Below are 22,452 nucleotides of genomic sequence, written 5' to 3'. Positions count from 1 at the left end.
TTCTGCTCCATTTATCCTAGCAGTAAGAGCCTCCATTTTTTATTGTCTGTCATTAAGAGCTTTTTGATTTCAACTTGGTTAGATTTTAGTTCTTTTATTTCTCCAGAAAAGGATTTTTTTACTATATTCCAAGCTTATTTCAAGCCCAGCTATCACCTTGATAATCATCATCTGACATCTTACTAATGTCCATATTGATTAGGTCCCTAGCTGTTTGTACTGCCTCTTGTTCTTTTTTCTGAGGTGAATTTTTCTGCCTTGTCATTTTATCCAGGTAAGAATAGATGAGTGAGAGAACAAAATATTAAAAGGGTAGCAATGACTCCAGAAAAATATGCACTAACCAAATTGGAAGAGACCTAAAACCGAGGGATGAAGAAAGGAGGAGAAAAAAATATATATATACACATACACACACATACATACATACATACATACATATTAAACTGGTGAATAGAACAGGGCCACACACTTGAATTTGGGTGTATTTTGCTCTGTTAGAAGAAACTGCCTCCCAAAATTTTGAAAAAAGAAAAACATATGTATACAAAAATAAGGGTAAACATAATGATGGGATGGAATATGACTGTAAAGATGAAAATTAAAAAAAGATTCTAAAAAAGGAATTGATAAGATAAGAAGTTGGTTGAAAAAAGAAAAAAAGAAAAGAGGGAAAAATGTGATCAGGCTGGAGACTAGAACAAAGCCATGCACTAGATTTAGGGTATATTTTTATCTGTATCCCAAAATTTTAAAGAAATAAAATCCTATATACAAAAATAAGGTTAATACAATGAAAGGATAGAATATGACTATAAGAATGTAAACATAAGAAGATTTTTAAAAAGGTACTGATAAGATAAAATGGTTTGAAAACGTTAAAATAGGGGTGCCTGGGTGGCTCAGTGGGTTAAAGCCTCTGCCTTCAGCTCAGGTCATGATCTCAAGGTTCTGGGATTGAGCCCCACATCGGGCTCTCTGCTCAGCAGGGAACCTGCTTCCTCCTGTCTCTCTGCCTGCCTTTCTGCCTACTTGTGATCTCTGTCAAATAAATAAATAAATAAAATCTTTTAAAAAAATAAATAAAAATGTTAAAATACGAAAGAGGAAAAATAAAAAAAAATAGAATAAGAAAAAAATTAAAAAATTTAAATTTGAAAGACTAAAGAATCATGGGAAAGAAGCCATGAATTTTATGTGCTGTATTCCCACAGCTCTGAAGTTTTGCAGGTCTTATTGATTGGTGAACTTGGTCTTAGCTGGATGTTCTTGCTGATCTTCTAGGGGAGGGGCCTGTTGCCATGATTCTCAAATGTCTTTGCCCAAGGTGGAATTGGACTGCCCTTGCTAGGGGCCAGGCTAAGCAATCTGTTCGGTTTTGCTCTCGGGAGTTTTTGTTCCCCGAATGCTTTCTGTACTGCTTTGGAGGACAAGAATGAAAATGGCGGCCTCCCAATCTCCAGCCCCTTATGAGCTGAGAGCTCTGGGCCCCACTCCTCAATGCACCCTCAGAGAAAAGCAGTCAATCCCTCCCATCTCCCTCATCTCCAGCCACACTCTGAGCTCACCTGGTCTGTGACTGAGTGTTTCTTTCTTTCTTATTTATTTTTTTAAAGATTTTATGTATTTATTTATTTGACAGAGAGAGAGAGAGAGAGAGAGAGATATCACAAGTAGGCAGAGAGGCAGGCAGAGAGAGAGGGGTCAGCAGGCTCCCCACTGAGCAGAGCCTGATGTGGGGCTTCATCCCAGGACCCTGAGATCATGACCTGAGCCAAAGTCAGAGGCTTAACCCCTGAGCCCACCCAGGCGCCCTGACCGAGTGTTTCTATCTCTAGTGCACAAGGCCCATTTGGAGTCTCCAAAACCAGCAGATTCCTGCCACTTGTTCCCGTGCCACTCCTCCCAGAGGAACAAAGGAGGGGGTCTCTCCAGATTTGCCATTCTTGGAGTCACTGATCAAAGAGCAGTGGCCTGACTGTGCCTCGGATCACAGTTTAAGGTAACCCCAAACTGAAACCCTGCCCCCCACCCCCCCAGCTCCTTCTCTGCAGCCAGCTTCCCTGCTCTGATTCCTGGGTGCTCTGCTGCACTCAGACAGCACTGGTCTTTTTGTGATCCCCTGGGTCCTGAGACCACACTGTCCCCATGAGGGCTCCACCCCCGCTTACCCTCTGGAACGACATCTCTCAGTGGAGCAGATTCCTAAAAGTTCCGATTTTGTGCAATGCTTCTCTACTGCTTTCTGGGAGCTGACCCCTCCCCTCCGCAGTTTCTTTTCCTATGTTGTCTTGGATTCACTTGTCCACACATCCTACCTTCCAGAAAGTGGTCAATTTTCTGTTCCTAGAATTGCTGCTCTTCTCTTCGATCTCCTGTTGAGTTTGTAGCTGTTCAGTATGGTTTGATAACCATCTAGCTGAACTCCTGGGACCAGATGATATATATGTCTCCTCCTCTGCCATCTTGCTCCAATACTGATTGGGATTTTTTTTTTTTAATATCTCTTTCTGTTGATTCATTATTGGTGTAGAGAAATGCAACATATTCTGTGTGTTGAGTTTATATTCTATGACTTTACTGAATTCATTGATCATTTCTAGCAGTTTTTTGGTCGAGTCTTTTGGGTTTTCCATACGTAGTGTCATGTCATCTGCAAATAGTGAAAGCTTGACTTCTCCCTTTCTGATTTGGATGCGTTTTATATCCTTTTGCTGTCTGATGGCTGTAGCTAGGACTTTCAGTACTATGTTGAATAATAGTGGTGAGAGTGGACATCTCTGTCTTGTTGCTGACTGTAGAGGGAAAGCTTTCAGTTTTTCCTCACTTAGGGTAATATTAGCTGTGGGTTTTCATATATGGTCTTTATTATGTTGAGGTATGTTCCTTCTGAACCTGCTTTGTTGAGGGTTTTTAGCTTGAGTGGATGTTATACTTTGCCAAGTGCTTTTTCTGCATCTATTGAAATGATCATACATGTTTCTTGTCCTTTCTTTTGTTAATGTGATATATCACATTGATTGCTTTGGAAATATTGAACCACCCTTGCAACACAGGAATAAATCCCACTTGATCATGGTGAATGATTTTTTTTAGTGTATTGTTGGATTTGGTATGCTAATATTTTATTGAGAATTTTTTATCTGTGTTCATTGGAATATTGGCTTTTAGTTCCTTTTTTTTTTTTTTTTTTTTTTTTTTTTTTTAACAGTGTCTGTATCTGGTTTTGGTATTGGAATAATCCAGGCTTTGTTGAATGAGTTTGGAAGTTTTTCTTCCTCTTCTGTTTTTTGGAATAGTTTGAGAAGAATAGGTATTAACTTTTCTTTAAATGTTTGGTAGAATTTGGCTGTGAAATCATCTGGTCCAGACTTTTGTTTGTTGGGAGTTTTTTAGTTACTAATTCAATTTTTTTGGTGGTTATCAGTCTGCTTCTTCTTGTTTCAGTTTTGATAATTCATATGTTTCAAGGAATTTCTCCATTTCTCTTGGTTTTCCAATTTGTTGGCATATAGTTTTTCAGTGTTTTCTTATAATTGTTTATATTTCTGTGGTGTTGGTTGTTATTTCTCCTCTTTCATCTTTGATTTTACTTATTTGGGTCCTTTCTCTCTTGTTTTTGGTAAGTCTGGTTAGAGGTATATCAATTTTATTAATTTTTTCAAAGAACCAGCTCCTGCTTTCATTAGTCTATTCTATTGTTTTTTAAGTTTCTATATCATTTATTTGTGCTCTAATATTTATTCTTATTATTAATTATATTAATTATTATTTTTAAAGAAAAGCAGACTACCACATGCAGCACCTCATTTGGATGTGTCTGGAGTCTTGGAAGCTTGACTATCCCACCTTTGCCTACAAATGGACCTTGAGAGCTTGTCTGAGGTTCTAGCAGGGAAGTGCAACTACTCGTACATCCCTGACTAAAGAATGTCCCTCTTCTATTGTGACACCCACATACCCAGCCAGATCCACTGAATCAACCCTTGTGATCGATGGGGTGATAGATATTAAAGCCAGATCACCCTCACATCCTCTGCTCTAATCTTTATTATTTTATTCCTTCTGTAGGTGTTAGGCCTTTTTTGTTCTTTTTATAGCTCCTTTAGGTGTAAGATGAGGTTGTTTATCTGGTATTTTACTTGCTTCTTGAGATAGGCCTGTACTGCTGTATACTTCCCTGTTAGGACCACTTTTACCGCATGCCAAAGGTTCTGGGTTCATTTTCATTTGTTTCCATGTATTTTGAAATTTCTTCTTTGATTTCTGAGTTGACCCATTCATTGTTTAGTAGACTGCTGTTTAATGTCTGTGTACTTAGGGTCTTTCCAATTTTTTTCTTGTGTTTGACTTCATAGCATTGTGGTCAGAAAAGGTGCATGGAATGACTTCAATCTTTTTGTGTTTATTGAGGCCTATTTTATGACCTAATATGTGCTCTATTCTGGAGAATGTTCCACGTGCACTTGGAAAGAATATATATTCTGCTATTTTAGGATGGAATGTTCTGAATATATCTGTTAAGTCCATCTGGTGTAGTGTTTCCTTCAAAGCTACTGTTTCTTTGTATGTTTTCTGTTTAGATGATCTGTGCATTGATGTAACTTAAAGTCCCCTACTTTTTTTGTATTAGTATTGATTAGTTCCTTTATGTTTGTTATGAGTTGTTTTATGTATTTGTGTGATTCTATGTTGGGTGTATAAATATTTACAATTATTATATCTTCTTGTTGGATTGCCCCATTTATTATTAATATGGAGCCCTTCCTTTTTTTTCTTGTTAGAGTCTTTGTTTTAAAGTCTAGTTGGTCTGATACAACTTTTGTTACTCCGGCTTTCTTTTGACATCCATTTGCATGATAAATATTTCTCCACCCCCTCACTTTCAATATGTAGGTGTTTTAGGTCTAAAATGAGTCTCTTGTAAGCAGAAGATAGATGGGTCTTGTTTTTTTAATCCATTCTGACTCCTGTGTCTTTTGATTGGAGCATTTAGTCCACTTACATTCAAAGAAATTATTGATAGATATGTATTTATTGCCATTTCATTACTTGCTTTGTGGTTGTTTCTGGAGATTTTCTCTGATCCTTTGTTGTCTCTCTCTTTCATGTTTTGCTGATTTTCTTTAGTGACATATTTGGATTTCTTTCTCTTTGTTATTTGCATGTTTATTAGTAATTTTTGATATACGATGATTACCATTAGGTTTACATATAACCTCTTCTGCAAATAGCTGTCTATATTAAGATGATGGTCAATCAGGATTGAACTCATTCTTTTCTTCTGTACTTCCTACATTTTAGATATATTTTATTATATTTTATACATTTTTAGTGAGAGTACATCAGTTGATTTTTATGGAAATATTCATTTTTACTGCTTTTGTGTTTCCTGCCTTTATACTGTCACTTTAGGTCTCATCTTTGGACTCAAAGAGTTACCTTTAATATTTCTTGCAGAGCTGGTTTAGGGGTCATGAACTCCTTTAGTTTCTGTTTGTCTTGGAAACTCTTTCTCTCTTTCCATTCTGAATGATAGCCTTCCTGGATTGAGTATTCTTAGGAGCAGATTTTTCCCATTTAGCACTTTGAATGTATCATGCCACTGCCTTCTGGCTTGCCAAGTTTCTGTTGAGAAATCTCCAGCTAGCCTTATGGCTTTTCCTTTGTAAGTTAAGGACTTTGTCTTGCTGCTTTTTAAGATTTTTTTTTCTTTATCACTATATTTTGCAAATATAATTATAGTATGTTTTGGTGTTGGCCTGCTTTTGTTTATTTTGATGAGAGTTCTCTGTGTCTCTTGGATCTGGGTATCTGCTTCCTTCCCCAAGTTGGGGAGGTTTTCAGCTATTATTTCCTCGGATAAATTTTCTGTCCCCTTTTCTCTCTCTTCTTCTTCTGGGACTCCTATAATACAAATGTTATTATATTTGATGGAGTCATTGATTTCTCTAAGTCGAGTCTCATGTTGCATGAGTCTTCTTTCTCTCTTTTGTTCAGCTTCTTTACTTTCCATTACTTTGTTTTCCAGGTCACTAATTTGTCCTTCTGCTTCTTCCAGCTTGCTGTTCATTGCAACAAGCCTGTTTCCAATCTCATTTATTGCATTCTTTATCTCTGATTCTTTTCAAACTCTTTCATCTCTGTGGTTTGATGAGAAGATATCACTGGTGTCTTCTCTTCTTTTCTCAAGTCAGTGAGTATTCTTATGACTGTTGCTTTAAGTTCTCCATCAGGCATGTTACTTATATCTATTTTGCTTGGGTCTCTGGCCGTGGTCTCATCTTATTCTTTTTTGGATCAATTTTGGATCAATTTCTCCATCTTTACATTTTGTCTAAGTCTTCTTCTCAGTGTTATAAAGGCCAGTTATGTCTTTTGCTCCTGAAAGTAAGGGCCTTATAAAGCAAAGGTCATATAGTGCCCAGAGCCTGGTGCTTCAGGGAAGGTCTCCAGTGTGTGCTGTGGTGGCTGGTGTCTGTGCTGTGCTGCTTCCTGCAGGTGGCTCTGCATTTATGCTGAGGGGCGGAGGAGGAAAATGGTGCTGGCCAGCTCCTTTGTTCTTGGAGAGGTGTTTCAGTGAACGCTGCCCCTCAGGGACACACTCTGAGAGAGTGAATAATTTCCTCACCGTGTGCCCCAGGTGCTCTTCACATCGCTGTTTCCACATTGTCTACCCTGGTTTTTTTGTTTTTTTGTTTTTTTTTGTCTATCCTGGTTTTTTTGCGTGCTTCTCTCCAGCCAAAACTGCTGGACTTTAAAGTCCAAGCTTTAAGACGTGCTGGTTGCAAGAACTCACAAAATTTAGCCTCTCTCATTTTCCAAGCCCATGGCTTGGGGAAATGCTCTCCTTGTGCATTCCCCTGTGAGCTCCCCTCTGTCACTCTCTCACCCTTCTCTATGACCACAGCTCACTCCGTACTTCCTACATTCTTTGATGTGGCCCTCTTTTCCCTTTAGTTGTAGAGTTCATTCTGTCAGTCTTCAGGTCAATTTCTGGGGTATTTAGGATGGTTTGATAGCTATCTAGTTGTGTTTGTAGGATGACATGAACCTAGGATCCTCTTACTCCACTACCATCTTCCTGATCCCTGTCTTTGCATTTGTAGAGTGTGGTGGGGTTCATATAACATGGTTGTGTGCATTATTAACTTCATCCTTGAAACAATCTCATAAGGAAGGTTCTGTTTTCACCTCCACTGGTCACTGGGGAAACTGAGGCTCAAAGAGGTGAAAGAATATTCAGATGAGTTAGCAGAAGAGTGGGACTAGAGTTATTTCATTCCATTTAATACAACATATGTGGAGTATCTGCTGGTCACCAGTAAGGAGCTGGGTATAGAAGATACAGAAGTTAATAAAATGCAGCCCCTCTTTTTTGAGCCTGAAACTTTTTGTTGGATCTCTGCTCTGCTTGGACAAAGTGAAGGTCAGGCATGTAATCAGGTGCAATTTCTCTGGATGAACCACACCTGGACACTTGGTGCTCTGTGCCATGCTGTCTGAGGCTGTGTATGCATGGAGGCCAGGGACTGGGCCCAGGATGTTAGCCCCTGGGCTCTATAGAGAAGCCAGGAGAGCCTTGAATGGCTTTTAATTTTGAGCATCTTAACAAGTTAGTAGTTTAGATGCTTTTTAAAGTCATCAACCTCTTTAAGAATTTGATGAAATCTATGGAACCACACTCAAAGAAATGCAATATGCACATCAGTCTGTGTGTGTGTGTGTGTGTGTGTGTGTGTGCACGTGCACGTGCTAATTCTCAAGTTGACTTTAAAAGTCTATAAATAAACTCCAGATTAAAAGTTCCTGTTTTAATATTTATTCCAATCTCAAAAATAATTTTGAAATAAGCAAAAACACTTTTCTACTCTAATATTTATTCTAGTCTTAACACTCCATAGTGAAAAAAGATTTTTGAAAAACAGATAGAGCCATCCTGGAGTGAATAAGTTATAATTTTAACAAGTATTCACCTATTTATGTTGGGTCACTGAATTGTGAAATTTATCATATAATTTTAAGAAAAAAAATTTAAATTTTATTTATTTATTTGAGAGAGTGAGCGAGTGAGAGAGCATGAGCAGAGGGAAAGGGAGAAGCAGACTACCTGCGAAACAGAGAACCTGATGTGAGCCTTGATCCCAGGATTCTGGGATTATGATCTGAGCTGAAGGCAGATGCTTAGTTGACTGTGCCACCCAGGTGCCCCAAGAAAATGTCTTTAAAAGGATGCTTTGTGCACTTGAAAAAAGTTAATGCCAGTGCCTGTTAAGAAACACAGTTCTGATACTGATTTTATTTTGGGAAAATATTGTATTGAATAAAATTTAAACATTATGTCTAATAATAATATTTAGCACCTTATATTTTGTAAAAGATTATAAGAAAGTTTAAAACCCTTTAAAGGCACATTAATTTATATTTGAACTTCATAATCTTGTGAAATAGGAAACGGAAATGGTATCTTAATGTATGGATAAGAAAAATAAAATTGGAAGGAAGTTAAGTGGATTGTCTAGTGCTACTTGAGGAGTGACAACACACCTAGAATTTGAATTCAGGCTTCCTTCTCATTCAAGGCACTGTCAATTATAACATACTACATATATTCTCTTCTAAGAAGGATTGCATGAAATGGTTTTTCTATTCTAAAATTCTCCTGTTGCATATTTTTATGAAAGTTGTTTTTTCAATCTCTAAAAATAAGGTTTTTTTTTTTTAAATTAGTATAAACAATGTAATGTTAAATTGCCAGCTCTTGTCTTTTTTTCCCCCTCCTTAGCTCTCCATGGCCTAGAAAAGGAAAGTATTCTTTCTCAGAGTGAAAATGTATCCTAGTGTTTTTGGACTCTTTCTGAGATTAATTCACCAGAAAAATACTTACCAATAAAAAATATAGTCTAAATCTTATTTGCATGGATAAATGTTTCATTACTTTATGAAATGCACTGAAGTGTCTTAATGAGAGAAAAATACCCCCCCCCCCAAATACCCAAAAAAACCCAAAGGAGAATTGCCTGTCAAAGTAGAAAATGGCAGGATTTTGTGAGGGATAAGTAATACTCACTTTATCCATTTCCTGTTTGAAAGTGGCAAACACCTCATTGCTTTTTGTTAGTGTGTTCTGGAACTCTTCAAATCTTCCAGAGTAGAGGGTAAGCTGTAAATAGGGAAAAAAGTGGATCTATTTTAGGATTGCTTTCAGAATGCTTCCAGAACAAAACAACATGTCATTGTTCATTATTTGAGAAGAAAAATGACTTAAGGGAATTCTCAATACAATGTTAGTAGTATGTTCAGTTCTTTTATTTACTATGCGAATGACCTAAGTCAGTGAGTATGACTGAAGTACATTTTTAAGGAAAAATGAAAAAATAACGTGTCATCGCCATTTCATTATATCATAACTTTTACCGACAAACTTTTATTGAGCACTGAACATACGTATTGACTCTGTACAAAAACATTTAACACGTGACTACTGTTTTTGAGAGTCTTGTGCTCCTGATAGGAAGATATTCTCAAAGACAGCTTGACTGTGGGACAGTGAATACAAAGTGCCAGCTCCATTAAGGATAGTGCCAGTCAGAGAAGGAAGTGAACATGGCTGGTGATCATGTGAGCCATGTTTTTGTGGAGAAGGCGAGCCTTACACTTACCCAGAGTGCGAATGTATATGAATGAAAAGAAGTGGTAGAAAAGGTGGACCAGACATGGGTGGCTGCCATTATACAGTTTGGTCCACACTGAGCAGCCACCATTTACATTTTAGTCAAGTTGGTTTGTATGTTTATGAATACAGTGTTCTAGCCAATAGCAGTTAAATGTCCCTTTTCATCAAAATCAGTTTTTTATACCAGTTTTCTACAGATGGAAAGAATGAGTCTTGAGGAAGGAATGCCTTTTCTAATATGCATACAATACTAGACATCATATGCATTAGGGTTGGCAAGTGTGTGGCTCACCATGGGAGTGGTACCTTGTACCTCTATCCACATCCTTATTCCAAGGCTTGCATTTGGGGTAGGAATAAAGCAGGGCAGGGAAGGAGAGTGTGTTGCTAGTGACAGTAATGCAATAATAAAATGTTGTTTTTGAAAATGATTTTAGACTAACATGCTTCGAGTGAGTGGAGATTTAATATAGATGGTGCATGTTAGTAAAGCCTGCATTTTCAAATGAGTATTTGGTACTGTTGGATGCCTGGAGCTGCTCCAACTCCTCAAATGGGCACCAGATGACTAGCTGGTGGTACTTGTGACACTGTCATTTCAAAAGCAGAAAGAAACGAATGACTGGAAGCCAGTAGATTGGAGAGTTCTCAGTCTTGGGGGTGAGAGGTAGAGAGAGTATGGGACTCAAACCCTAGAACCCAGAAAATCTGCTTATCTAGAATGGCTTATTCTCAATTGTTTTAGAATAGCAGAGCTTTTACCATAGTAAACAAGAACAATGAAATAATATAAAACCTCTCCACAGGATAAATTTTTCCAAAGTCAAACAATGGCTGACCATCACCTTAAAATCACACCTTAGCTCTGTGAATATGTGACAGGGCAACTCTAGTGGCCTAAAATTTGGTTCTCATGATTCCTTGGCACACAGGTTAAAGAACCCTGAGTAAAGGAGCATCAGGGAATTCATGGCCAGGAAGGTACACCACAGTTTTACACACACACACACAGCACATAAGACAATCCTTACGCATTAACTCATTATGTGCAATGCACTCTTGACCTATTCTATTCAATTGTTTTTTTTTTTTCTTCAAAGTACTGGATTGGATCCACTGAGTTGATTTCAGGGCCCCGAGTAGGTCAAGCCCCGTAATCTGAGAATAAGCTTGTATGGGACTGGCTACCTACACTGCTCATGATCTAGTGGTCTATGGTGGAAACAGCTACTCCAGGATGATCTTCTTCACCTTCTATTGCAAAATCTGTTCCTTTGCATTCTTGGTCCTATCTCCTGTTAAGCTTCTTTTTCTGACGTTCTCTCCTTTCTTCTCCATACTGCTCAGTAATTCCTGCAGAGTTACAGGAGGGTGGCAGATATTCCGGTCTCCTGGGCAGGTCCTCCCAAACCCACTCTTGCAGCCCTGGAGTCGCAGGCCGCCCACAGGAGGAGAGGGAGTGGGCGCATGCGCCGTCCACCTCCTGGGCACAACCTTGTCAGTATCAGCCCGGACAACTGCACCCAGCTTGGTCAGCTTCTGCCCTTCCTTTGGGCAGAACGCTCTTTTGGGTGTATACTTTGGGCAGATTTTGTTTCCCTTCCTCTTGTTTTCTTGTGGGATGGAGAAGGCAGACACACCCCGAGTGCCAGGAAGTGGTGTCTCATTTCATTACCCCTTCTCCTGGCTTTTTTCTAGGGACCATTTTTTCCCCCAACTTTCTTTCTTTCTTTTTTAATTACATGTAATATAAGATTTACCATCTCAGTTATTTTAAATGCACAGTTCAGTATTGTTACTTCTATTCACGTTGTTGTGTAACCGATTTCCAGAACTATTTCATCTTGCAAAACTGAAACTCAACACCCATGAAACAGTTAAAGTCCTTGTTTCCCTTCTTAGAACTATTTTTCATACTCAGCTTTTCTTCCTATTTGACCTCTTTGTTGTAGGTGGCAAAAGCTGTGTGGATTATACTTTGCTCAGGTAACCAACTCTGAGGCTCTTTACTTACACTAACTAAAAAGAGGCACTTCCTGTTTACTTTATGCCAGTTTGCTTGGTAGTACCTCCCCTCTCACTACTATGCTGACATGGTGCATGTTTGGTTTCATGTGTCATATGCCTGCTCTTATTTTGGTACTTCAGAGAGTCATGGAAGGGACATTCAGAGGTCATCTACAGTACTTCTGCCAGAGGCAGAAATAGAACCAAACCATCTTAGGGTCAGTAATAACAACAACTGCTCCAACATTTTCACTTTTAAGTGAGTGAACGACACACACCTTCTTTTAATGGAGCACCGAATTTTAATGACAAACTTTCATAACATATAGGAAACAGAAACGTGTCTAGGAATCGTCTTAGCAAACCTGTGAGATTTGGTTTGGGAACAAGTCCAATTATTATAGTAGTTGCAGAGTAATCTCCTCTCATCCTGTCTACGGAAGGTGAGGACTTCGGGGTTTAAAGGCTATGATTACTGTCTTTAACAATTTACTCGGTGATCTTCCCCCTTGGGCCGTATTTTTGTGGCTGCGTCATTAGTACTGCTGACTTTCCACATCCACCATCTTCATCCATATCGATCCAGTGAACACTCTATTTGTAGTGACAATTGCATCCCATTGATCATTTCTGACATTTACTCTGTTGCCTTGGTTTGTATAATTGAGAGCCAGACATCCCTTCCCTGAGTGAAAACCATGCCCCAAACTGGCAAGCTGTTGTTTTATGGCTGAAAGTGACTTCGTCTAGTAAAACACAATCTGTCCTTGTTATTCCCCTTACTCAGACCATAGAAGTGGTCTCAATGGACTTAAGACCTTTGTCTCTGATCACCCTGCTCCTTCAAAGAAACTGTAAAACCAAAGGAAGTGTTCAAAGGCTAAGCACACTGACCTGTGGTAGATTTTGTTTCTCAAGGTTTAAAGGTTTTAAAAATGTAATGTTGCTACTTTTCAAGAAGAACTTTAAACATGATTCGAAATAGGGCTTGGGGACCTCTATATTCTTCTTGAAGATTAAGTTCTTACTGGAGTTTTGAAAAGTGCCTTGAAGACAAGAGACATACAAGGGAGGGTCCTTGCAGAGAGCCCACATGATGGAAAGCAGAGGATAAGTCAAGGTTAACCTAGCTTGGGGCCACATGGCTTCAACCCTGGAAGTTCTCTGCCTTCAAGAACTAGAGCCGGACAGGGTCTGGAGATCATCTTTTCCAGCTGTTCTTCAATTTTTTTTGCCCCTACAGACTCCTTTTGTCTCATACATCCCTATGTAGATCCTTACCTATGAAATAATAGTTGTATTAGCCCATACACTAATTGTTAGCATTTTAATTAAAATTATCATTATCACTAGATTGCAAATTTAATTAGGCAGGGATTTTTGATTCTCTTATTGACTAGTATATCTCCAATACCTAGAATCTTGCCAAGCTGAGTGGGTACTCCATCTGAGTGGGTACTGAGTGGGTACTGAGTGGGTACTCCATCAATACTGGTTGAATTAATTATACTTCTTATGGGCCAGGCATGGAGCTAAGTGCTTTGCATGCATAACTTGAAAACAAACTGCATATATTACATATTCATTTACTCATTTTCCTTTTATAAACTTAACCAAACACGTGAATAATTGCCATCCATAGCTGCTGAGGGAGTGCTGATAGAATGTCAAAAACAACTATATGTTAGATAGTAGCTGATGCCTTGTATGCTGTTATGTTTTGGAAATACTGAAAATTGATGAGGCTCCCAGAGGTCAGAGAACTCCAGCTTGGGATCACTAATGTATTACAGTATTCTTGTTTTATAGACAAAGAAATTTAGGTGTAGAGAGGTTCAGATGAACTGCACAAGGTCAGACAATTCTGAGCAGAAGAGCCAGGACTCTGATCTTGGTCCCTGGACTCAGTCACTCAGTCCAGTACTGAGGGACAAGCGAGGAACATGGGCACATCTAAAACCCCTGGTAGAAGTTTTTTCGAATTTGAGGGGGTATTAGTGGGATATTGGATCACATCTTTATGTTTTATTCTACAGGTCTTTAAACGCCTAGATTCTGATGCCAGCTGAAAACATGACTCTAGCCCAGGGTCTAGTGGTATTAACCTACCCTTCTCAGGTTCATTATCACCATTTAGTATAGAAGAGTAGAGATTGCTTGTCACGAACAATGAAGAGCTTCAAATATCATCTGTTGTACCCCTCAAGGCTCTGTGTTGTGAATGGGGCAGAGACAGGGCCAGGAGCCCTGCCCTGATTCTCTGGACTGTCTCCAAGACTGTGAGGTCATGCCTCCTCTCCTCCTGCCCACCTCTGGTTAGAATGACCACTGCTTACCACTCACCCCACAACCATGATGTGGTGGCTCTGTACTAACCTAAAGGATGAGCTTGAGTTGTAACTCTAGAGTTGAGTCTTTTAACTCTGGATCCTTTGATTTTTTTGATTGTAGGAAACGTGCTTCAAATTCCTATGTAATCAGTATTTAAAAACGATTTTGATGGGTTATTTTATATTACTGAGGGAAAAAAACTATTGTTGCATTCGGTTCACACATTGGAAAAGTCTGCTTTAGGAAGTTTAGATATGAAAATGCTATCTGTGTTTTTATCTGCAGTGATAAGATTTGTGATTTTTTTCTCTTATTTTTATTTGCCTTTTTTTAAAGATTTTATTTATTTATTTGGCAGACAGAGATAACAAGTAGGCAGAGAGGCAGGCAGAGAGGCAGGCAGAGAGGTGGGGGGGAAGCAGGCTCTCCACTGAGCAAAGAGCCCAATGTGGGGCTCGATCCCAGGATCCTGGGATCATGACCTGAGCTGAAGACAGACGCTTTAACCCACTGAGCCATGCAGGTCCCCTCTTATCTGCCTCTTTAAAAATGAACAAGTATCCATTGAACTTGTTCATTCAGGCAAGAACAAGTTTTTTGGTTTTGTTTTTTTTTAGTGAATAAGGATATAGCAGTCTGCACATAAACATTTACAAGTGAATTACGCAAATTTGAAATTAATGCTGCCCAGCTTGGAAGGCTTGTGATTTCCTCACGTATTGTGGATTTATTTGCTCTCTGGGACTTATAGTCCTTGTAGCACTGGGACTCCCAGAGGGGGAGCTAGCACCACTCTATAGCTCAGCCCTGGGATGCCTCATCTGGAACGCGACAGGGAACATTTGCCAGAAGGGCAGAGCCCCGGGGGCATGGAAAAGATGGATAGAGTCATCTGTTGCCTGAGGCTTTATTCTTGAGTCTGAAATAGGAATTCTTGCAGTCTCCTCAGAACACACACATGACATCACAAAGCCAATTCAAAATTGCTCCCTACTTGTCTGTTGTTTGTAGTCATTAGCCACTGACAAGTCCAACTTCTGATGGCACAAAACTTTGGTGCTGACTTTATTTTTCTAATTTCCTTTTGTTATAAATCATATCTAACAAGCAAGGATATTCTAGATGGTACATTTGATCAGTTTACATTTTATTCTTGCTTTAGTAGGGTAACAGGGAGGAGAGAGAGAGGATGTTTTATGAACAGGTAGGCAGGAACCTGAACACCAGCTCATTCTGATTGGCCATCTCAGGGCCCTCACTTGTGTGTCAGCAAACCATCTGACTGGATGTTGTGTGGAGCGTTTATTTTTCTTAGAGATAATATTGTTCTTTCCTTTTTATTTTAAAATAATAAATATGAAGTTAGGGTTCATTTCTAACTCCTGTACCTCCCGGCCCTGCTACACATAAGGCCTGGTATAGACTAGCTTTGCTTCACACCCCATGCATTGTTGTCCCCACGTTACCTGAGCCTGTAGGACTGTCTCTTGTTCCTTCAGCACTTTGGCCTGAAGTTTCCACTCTGCTGCCTGGTTCAGCAACTGTGAGGAGAGAGAATGCATGGAAAGACTGTCAAATTACCCTTTACATCACCATGTGGTGATAATTTGCGTCTAAAACTTAATGACTTGCTAACTAACCCTCTTAAGTAATTTTTTGGCAACTTTGCAAAGTATCTAGGAAAGCTAAGAAAGCAGCTAAACAGTTGGATTGTCCACTGAAAATCTGTGGTTCTAATGGATAAAAAAGAGAAAAATAACCTACAACTCAAGCACGAATCACACAAAATTTAACCTCCCACCAAATTCTGGAACCTCCTCTCACAATCCTGTTCAACCATCATCCAGCCTCTGCTTGAACATTTCCAGAACACCTGGATCATTGTGGTGAGCAGCTGTTTCTTTATAGTAAACTCAAATTGTCCTCCTAGACCATGGTTTTCTACCACTGCATGCATCAGAATCTGCTAAGGAGCATGATAAAAAGCAGATCCCTCTCAAACAATGTCAACTGGGAAGTACAGGGTGTGATTACAGTCTACAGTGAGAGCAAATCCCCAAGACTGTTTGGATGTTGGTGTTCCATGGATTACATTTTGAGAAACACTGGGTTAGAATTTTGACCTATTATGCCAAATCTTATAGAAGATTTACTAAGTAAGTCTTATCCCTCTTCCAGGAGGCAGCCTTTCAAATACAACCAAGGCCCTCATATCAAAGATAGTCTGAATTGGGAGCTGATGGGTTGAATTGAAAATGTTGTTCTAGGTATAAAAATCACACACACATATGTAAGACATGTTATTTTTGGGGTGCCTGGACGGCTTAGTCAGTTAAGTACCTGACTTTTGATTTTGGCTCAGGTCAGGATTTCAGGGTTGTAAGATGGAGCCCTGCGTTGGGCTCTGCACTCAGTGGGAGTACGGTTCTTCCTTCTCCCTCTGGCCCTCCTCCCACTTGTGCTCTCTCACTCCAATAAGGAAAGAAAGAAAGAAACAAAGAAAGTAAGAAAGAAAGAAAGAAAAAAGAAAGAAAGAAAGAAAGAAACCTATTTTTATAAAAATAAAAAAAACATGTTATTTCAACTTAAGATGCCTATTTATTGGTTTTGATAGAGGGCTGCGGTCTTTGTTTTGGGTATGGGTCTTCTGATTGGAATTCAGAGAAGCTTTTTGTTGTTTGTTTTGTTTTTATAAAAATTATGTCCATAATGTGCCACATACAATTTATAATTTTTTTTTTTTTTTTTTACTTTTTAAAACAATAGTACTAGAACCTACAGACCTAAAGGTATTGTGAAGAAGCTTGCTTGGGTAATTCTCTGGAGTTGTAGAGCTTTCTCCCAGTCTTTTATAGCTACTCCCACTCCAAAAATAACATGTTTTGTGCTATTTGTCTACATTTCGTCTTTCAAAGCCTTAAGCATAGTTTTCATAAAACAACTCCTTCTTTTCACACTTACATTTCATCAGTTTCTTTGTCGTTCTGTTGGTTTTCATATTACAAAAGCAAGAATAACTGAAAGAAAAGGTTTGGGAGCAAAGAGCTGATTCTTGGTCACTGCCATCTTACTTAACTTGGGAACCCATGTATAGACACTCAAGTGGCTGTCTAGGCACAGGATTCAACATGCTGTGGGCATCTTTAGTGTGTTTACAGAGAGAATGATGGACATCATGGATTAATCTGGCTAGTCAATTAGGTGGCCATCAGCTTATGAAGTTTCTAGTATATATGAAGACAGGCTGATTTATTTTTTTTCTTTTTCTTTGCTCCTATTTTTAAAAATGTCCACTTTTTGCAATCAGAACAAAAAACAATAAAGTCATCATTTTAAAAAACTTGGAAGCATCTTTTTTAGTATTCAAGTTTGTCTTTTTCTCTGGGCTCAACCTCTCCATTTGTAAAATGGATTCTATCTGTTCCTCTATGCCTCTCAGCGAGCTATGAAGGTTAATTGTTATAGGAGTGCAATCAACCCATCCCATGGAGGGCTGGGGCAGATGTGGAGTCCAAGACCTGTAGGCTCCTCTCTGGCCATCTGATCCCCTGCTTCACTGAGCAGGCTGAGGAGCCCAGTGGTGACTGGTGGTTCCCTGACCAAGAGGGAAGAAGGTGGCTGCCTGTTCCCCTTGGGATGAAAGAACCCTCCAGCTCTGACTTGATATTTCACCGCTTTCAATAAGCAGCATCACAGCTGGAACCTGAAGAACTGAGGGGGCTACTTTTTTTGGCCTCAAATCTGCTGCTTTGCTAAATGAGGGTAGGAAAAGAGGGTAGCATGCTAGTTTCTCACTAAGGCTGGGTCACCTCAAAACTTCCCCTAGTCTCTTTCAAATGAAGCTCTGCCTCGTTATTCTTCTGTCAGGTCTTATGTTATATATCAGAGGTACTGCTATCCTGAAGGGAGCATAGTTTGCCTAAGAGATTAATTGTGCCAATGGTGGCATATCAATTTTCTTGGATTCTGACTAATAATTAGATGCTTTATTTCTTATTTTGACAGCCAGTTGCAGGTGGATTTAACAACATACTTTTTTTAAAGGTTTTATTTATTTGAGAGAGAGTGAGAACAAGAGGGATCACAGAGGGAGAGAGAGAAGCAGACTCGCTGCTGAGCAGAGAGTGTGATGTGGGACCTGATCCCACGACGCTGGGATCATGACCTGAACTGAAGGTAGACACTTAACTGACTGAACCACCCAGGTGCCCCAACTTAACCTTTTTTATTAAGAGCCCATGGACTTCTGATTTGAGATTATCCAGTGTTCATCAGGTTATGTTCTCTAAAATTCGTCCTTTGTTGCTATGTTTGGAAACAGAAGTTATGATTAAATAACTCTTCTAACAAATTAAAGTGATTCTAGTCTGGTTTTAGGTAATCGCAGAGTTTGTAATCAGTTGCTAAATAGCCAAATTTGAATGACTGGTCCACTGATTGCATTTTAAATCTCTCTCCCCAGCGACAGACACACACTTCGATGCATGCCTCTGAAACACACTTCTGAGTGTGATGTACAATCACAGAGCTTGGGTTTTGGAGACAGACACACTGGAGATGTGATGTGTTGGAATTGTGACCAACACATCTTGATCACTTAGCAGTCTGTGACCTTAAACAAGTCACATATCTTCTACGAGCCTCAGTTCTTGCATCTGCAGAATGGCCCTACAGCTGTTTTCAGAATCTTTGGAATTAGTGAGATGTCATTAAAAGCCACCACTCAGTTTCTTAAACCCCAACCTCAGAAGCCATCCCTGACTGTTCCCTTTCCTCACTGTCACCATCTTCAGTTCAGAGCACTGACTGTTGGTTTTGCACTGAAAACTTCTATCCATGTCCAGCTCTCCAACTGGACGTTGCCATGTCCCCAACACAAGCCGCCATCAGGCTTCTTCCATATTGCTGGAGTAAGCTCCTTGTCCCTCTTCAATTCATTTTCCACCCAGAAGCCAAGGTCATCTGTTAACAGATGCAAGGCAGATCATGTCATTTCCTTAGCTAAAACTACCTAGACTTTCTCAGTATGTTTAGGGTAAAATCCAAACTACTTTTCAAGCTTAAAAAGCTATACAACTTGACCACTGGTCACCCCATCTAGAGTAGCTCCCTCCTTCTGCCCCTTTTCAGTTCCCCATTTCCCTAATAGCACCAATTATTATCTGAAATTTTCCTTCATTTTTGCTTGCTTATTGCCTGTTCTGTCTTAGTTAGATTCTAGTCTCCGTGCTGGGATATGGCCTTCTCGGTCTTGCTCACTGCTATCCCCCAGCACCTAGGATGATGCTTAGTATAAGACAGGTGCTTGAAAAAGCCCTGTTGAATGGATGCACGATGATTTTATGTCAAAAACCGTGTAGGTACCGTGCCTTCTGTGGGCTGACCAATGTAGTTCTCTAGGGAAGCTCAGCTCCCTCCATCAGTCTAGTGCTCTGTGACTGTGGTCAAAAACAACTTTCTCAGAAGTTCTCTGACCCCCAAGTACACCAGACAAGCACACTGATAAGTACATATTCCTTCTCGCGTTTGTGTCGCTCCTCGGCTTCCTTCATCATTTCTTGGGCCTGTTCCAGTTTTGCATCCACCAGCTTCTGCTGCAGTTCTCTGTGTTTAAATATTTTGTCCAGATGCTAAGAGAAAAGAAATGGCACATATCAAGCTTGACTTATTATTGGTGCTGAGAAATGTAAGATAAAAAAGTAATATCAACACACATGTTTTACAGGTTTTGAGATTTAAAGAAAAGGGAGGTGGGGTGAATAAATGCACTGGCATCACTTATGGCTTTGTATAAAATCGTAAATTAGTAAAACCCCCTGCATTTAGTGCTATGCAAAGTAGTGGCTACAAAAGGTCGAGGTGCAGAGTTCAGTAATGTTAGCTCCAGAAGCTCCCAACTTTGTCTAAATATAGCAACTACTAAGTATGATGCTGCTTATTATGCTAGAGGGCAGACTGATGTATATTGCAAGAGCTACAGCACCATCACTCAGTATTTTGGCAATTTCTAAAACTGGTTTTAGTCATATTTATATAATTTATCATAGTGAATTCTCTTCCACATTCTTGTCTCAAGGGTTGTGAGGCAGCTCTGGGGGACCAGTCTGTGGCCCAGGGTCTGGGACTGAGGGGGAACCCCTCCCCACTTCAACTCTGTTGCTCTGGTGAGCAAGACAAAAGCCAAGGGTCATGGATGAATTGATACATCATCCATGATGTATCCATACATCTTTTGACCTTTCACCTAGCTTAGTGAAGAGAAGCTTCAAATTCTACTTCAGTGCAAATTTCTTGGTCATTAGGAGGTCCCACTGACAAGAGGACCTATGGAATTCTAGCCTTGGGGCTTATCTAGAACCAGTCTCAAGAATGTACAACTGGTCTACCAGGCCATTCTTATCTGGGAATCTCTCTGAGGAGTATGGAAAAAAAAAAAATTTTTTTTTTTTTTTAAAGCTTCTTCCCTTTTGCTTTTGCCTGAACCTCCACTCTGGAGTAGGAATGATCTTGGTGACAAGGTAAAATGGTAGCATGGCATTTTGGCTTACTGTGAGGGATTTCTTGATTTACCTAACTGTTGTTTCCATGTGCTATTGGCTCAGTTTTTCTCTTGATAAAATCTTAGTATGTTGTCAACAGAGCTACTCTGATTATGTTCTGTGACATTTAAGGCAGACTTTTAAAATTTGGGTGGGATGGGGTAAATAATATGATATATAAAAACCCTGAGAAGGCTTCTGGAGTCTTAAAAATATATTAAATATTAAGATACAATTTTGGAATAATAAAATATCCTCATAGTCTCCCTAATGTAAAATTCTGAGAAGAAAACTCTTTTGGCTTTTGTGACTATGGGTAAGTGATTTAATCTCAATCTCTGCTTCCCACCCATATAATGTGGATAGGTATTATCTAATGCATCAGATTGTTGAAACAATGAAATGACATATTGTATGTAAAGTATAGTACTCAACAACTTTCCTAGCACAAACTCAGTGCTGAAGAAATAATACCATTAATATTATAATTATTATATTATTAATCCTACTATTGGTTTGTGGGGCGTATAGAACACACACTGTGTAGATGACATTTAGATGACATGATGATTCTTAAGAAGGAGTCTGTGAGATATTTCCTGGCTCTGTAGAAAGTGTTTTTAAAAAGCTGAGAAATACTATTTTCAAAGGTAACTGTGCTCGTGGCCTACTACTTCCTATTTATTGCCTTTGCTTTGCAGTGATTCCAGTTTTAGAGAAATCCCATATGGCTTTCAGCCAGGTATTTTGCAATACCACCTGTTTTTATTTTGGCTAGTAAAAGAAATCCAATCCTAAATATTAGCCAATTGAGAGGGCTGGCCATAACTTTCTTATTAACCAAGTCCCCCACCTTTACAGCCCAGATCTGGATCTATATATAGTGCCCCTAAGTTGTTTGATGTGGTTCTCACCTCCTCTCTGAGCTCATACTGATCAATGATGCTTTTCAGTTTCTCTGCAAGCTCTGTGTTCTCCTGACACAGCTTCATATTTCTCTCACTCTGCTGTTCAATCTGGGCCTGGATATCCGTCAGAGTGGTTTGGAAATGACTTGTGATCTCCTTCCTTTTCTCTTCTTCCTCTCGTGCCCTCTGAAGGGTTTCCTCCTGTGGATAAAAAGCAAAGTCTCTTGTTATGCTGGCTTATGTGTGTCCAGGTTTATAGAACTCAGGGTTAGATAAGTGAAAGGAGATCAGTGTGGAGGATTAAGCAGGACATTTTTTCTCAGTTCTCTGGAGCTAAACTTGCTCAGGCCCAAAATAAATGTATGAGGATAAGTTTCAGTTGTAAATACACAGTTGCCCAGAGAAGGTGCAATGAGGGTCTTGAAATTGATAGTTAGTGATGAATAGGCTTGTTTTAAAGATGATGGGTCTCCCATTGAGTGCTGAGTGCCTATACTGTACCAATTTCTATCAAACATGCAGTAGGTGGGTTTTGATCTCTTGGCTGTGGCCTGGAAAAAAGGCCACTCAGCTTTACTGATTCTTGAGACAGATCCTGTGTTACCTTGGTTTGGTATAGAAAGAAGAATAATAGATCTTATATTCCTTTATTAAAAAAAAAAACTATCGCATGTTAAACACATAATTGTATTATCCAAGTTTTGTAAATACAAGTGATCACAATATTAAACTTTTTCTTAGTAAGAAAAACTTCCATCAGCAAGCTTGAAAAGAAAACAAATTTAGCTAAATAGCTATAGATCAATTTTAGCAATTCAGGAATATAAAAAGAAACCTTAGAAAATTTGCTGGATATTTTATTTCTGAAAGAACAATCAGGCCATGTGTCACATAGGGTAATTGAAATGTTCAATATAGATTTTGAATCTGAAAGCAATTTTAAGTTCCAAATTTTCTTTAACTCTCAAATGGAACATCTAATTTCCCCCTC

General features: G+C 39.2%; 1 protein-coding gene across 1 annotated transcript in view; it reads right to left on the bottom strand.

Moving 5' to 3' along the window:
- Positions 1 to 22,452, bottom strand: part of TXLNB (taxilin beta) — a 55,732-nt gene that overhangs the window by 10,386 nt on the left and 22,894 nt on the right. Inside the window, exons 5-8 of the mRNA XM_080806710.1 lie at positions 21,468 to 21,662; positions 19,525 to 19,644; positions 15,481 to 15,555; positions 9,071 to 9,163 (exon numbers count right to left, since the gene is read on the bottom strand). Coding sequence (XP_080662836.1) covers positions 9,071 to 9,163; positions 15,481 to 15,555; positions 19,525 to 19,644; positions 21,468 to 21,662 — 483 coding nt within the window. The remainder of the gene's footprint in view (positions 1 to 9,070; positions 9,164 to 15,480; positions 15,556 to 19,524; positions 19,645 to 21,467; positions 21,663 to 22,452) is intronic.

The sequence above is a fragment of the Martes martes genome (assembly GCF_963455335.1).
Source record: "Martes martes genome assembly, chromosome: 6".
Lineage (NCBI taxonomy): Eukaryota > Metazoa > Chordata > Mammalia > Carnivora > Mustelidae > Martes > Martes martes.
Note: the sequence above shows the minus strand (reverse complement) of the source record. Positions and strands in the feature narration are given on the sequence as shown.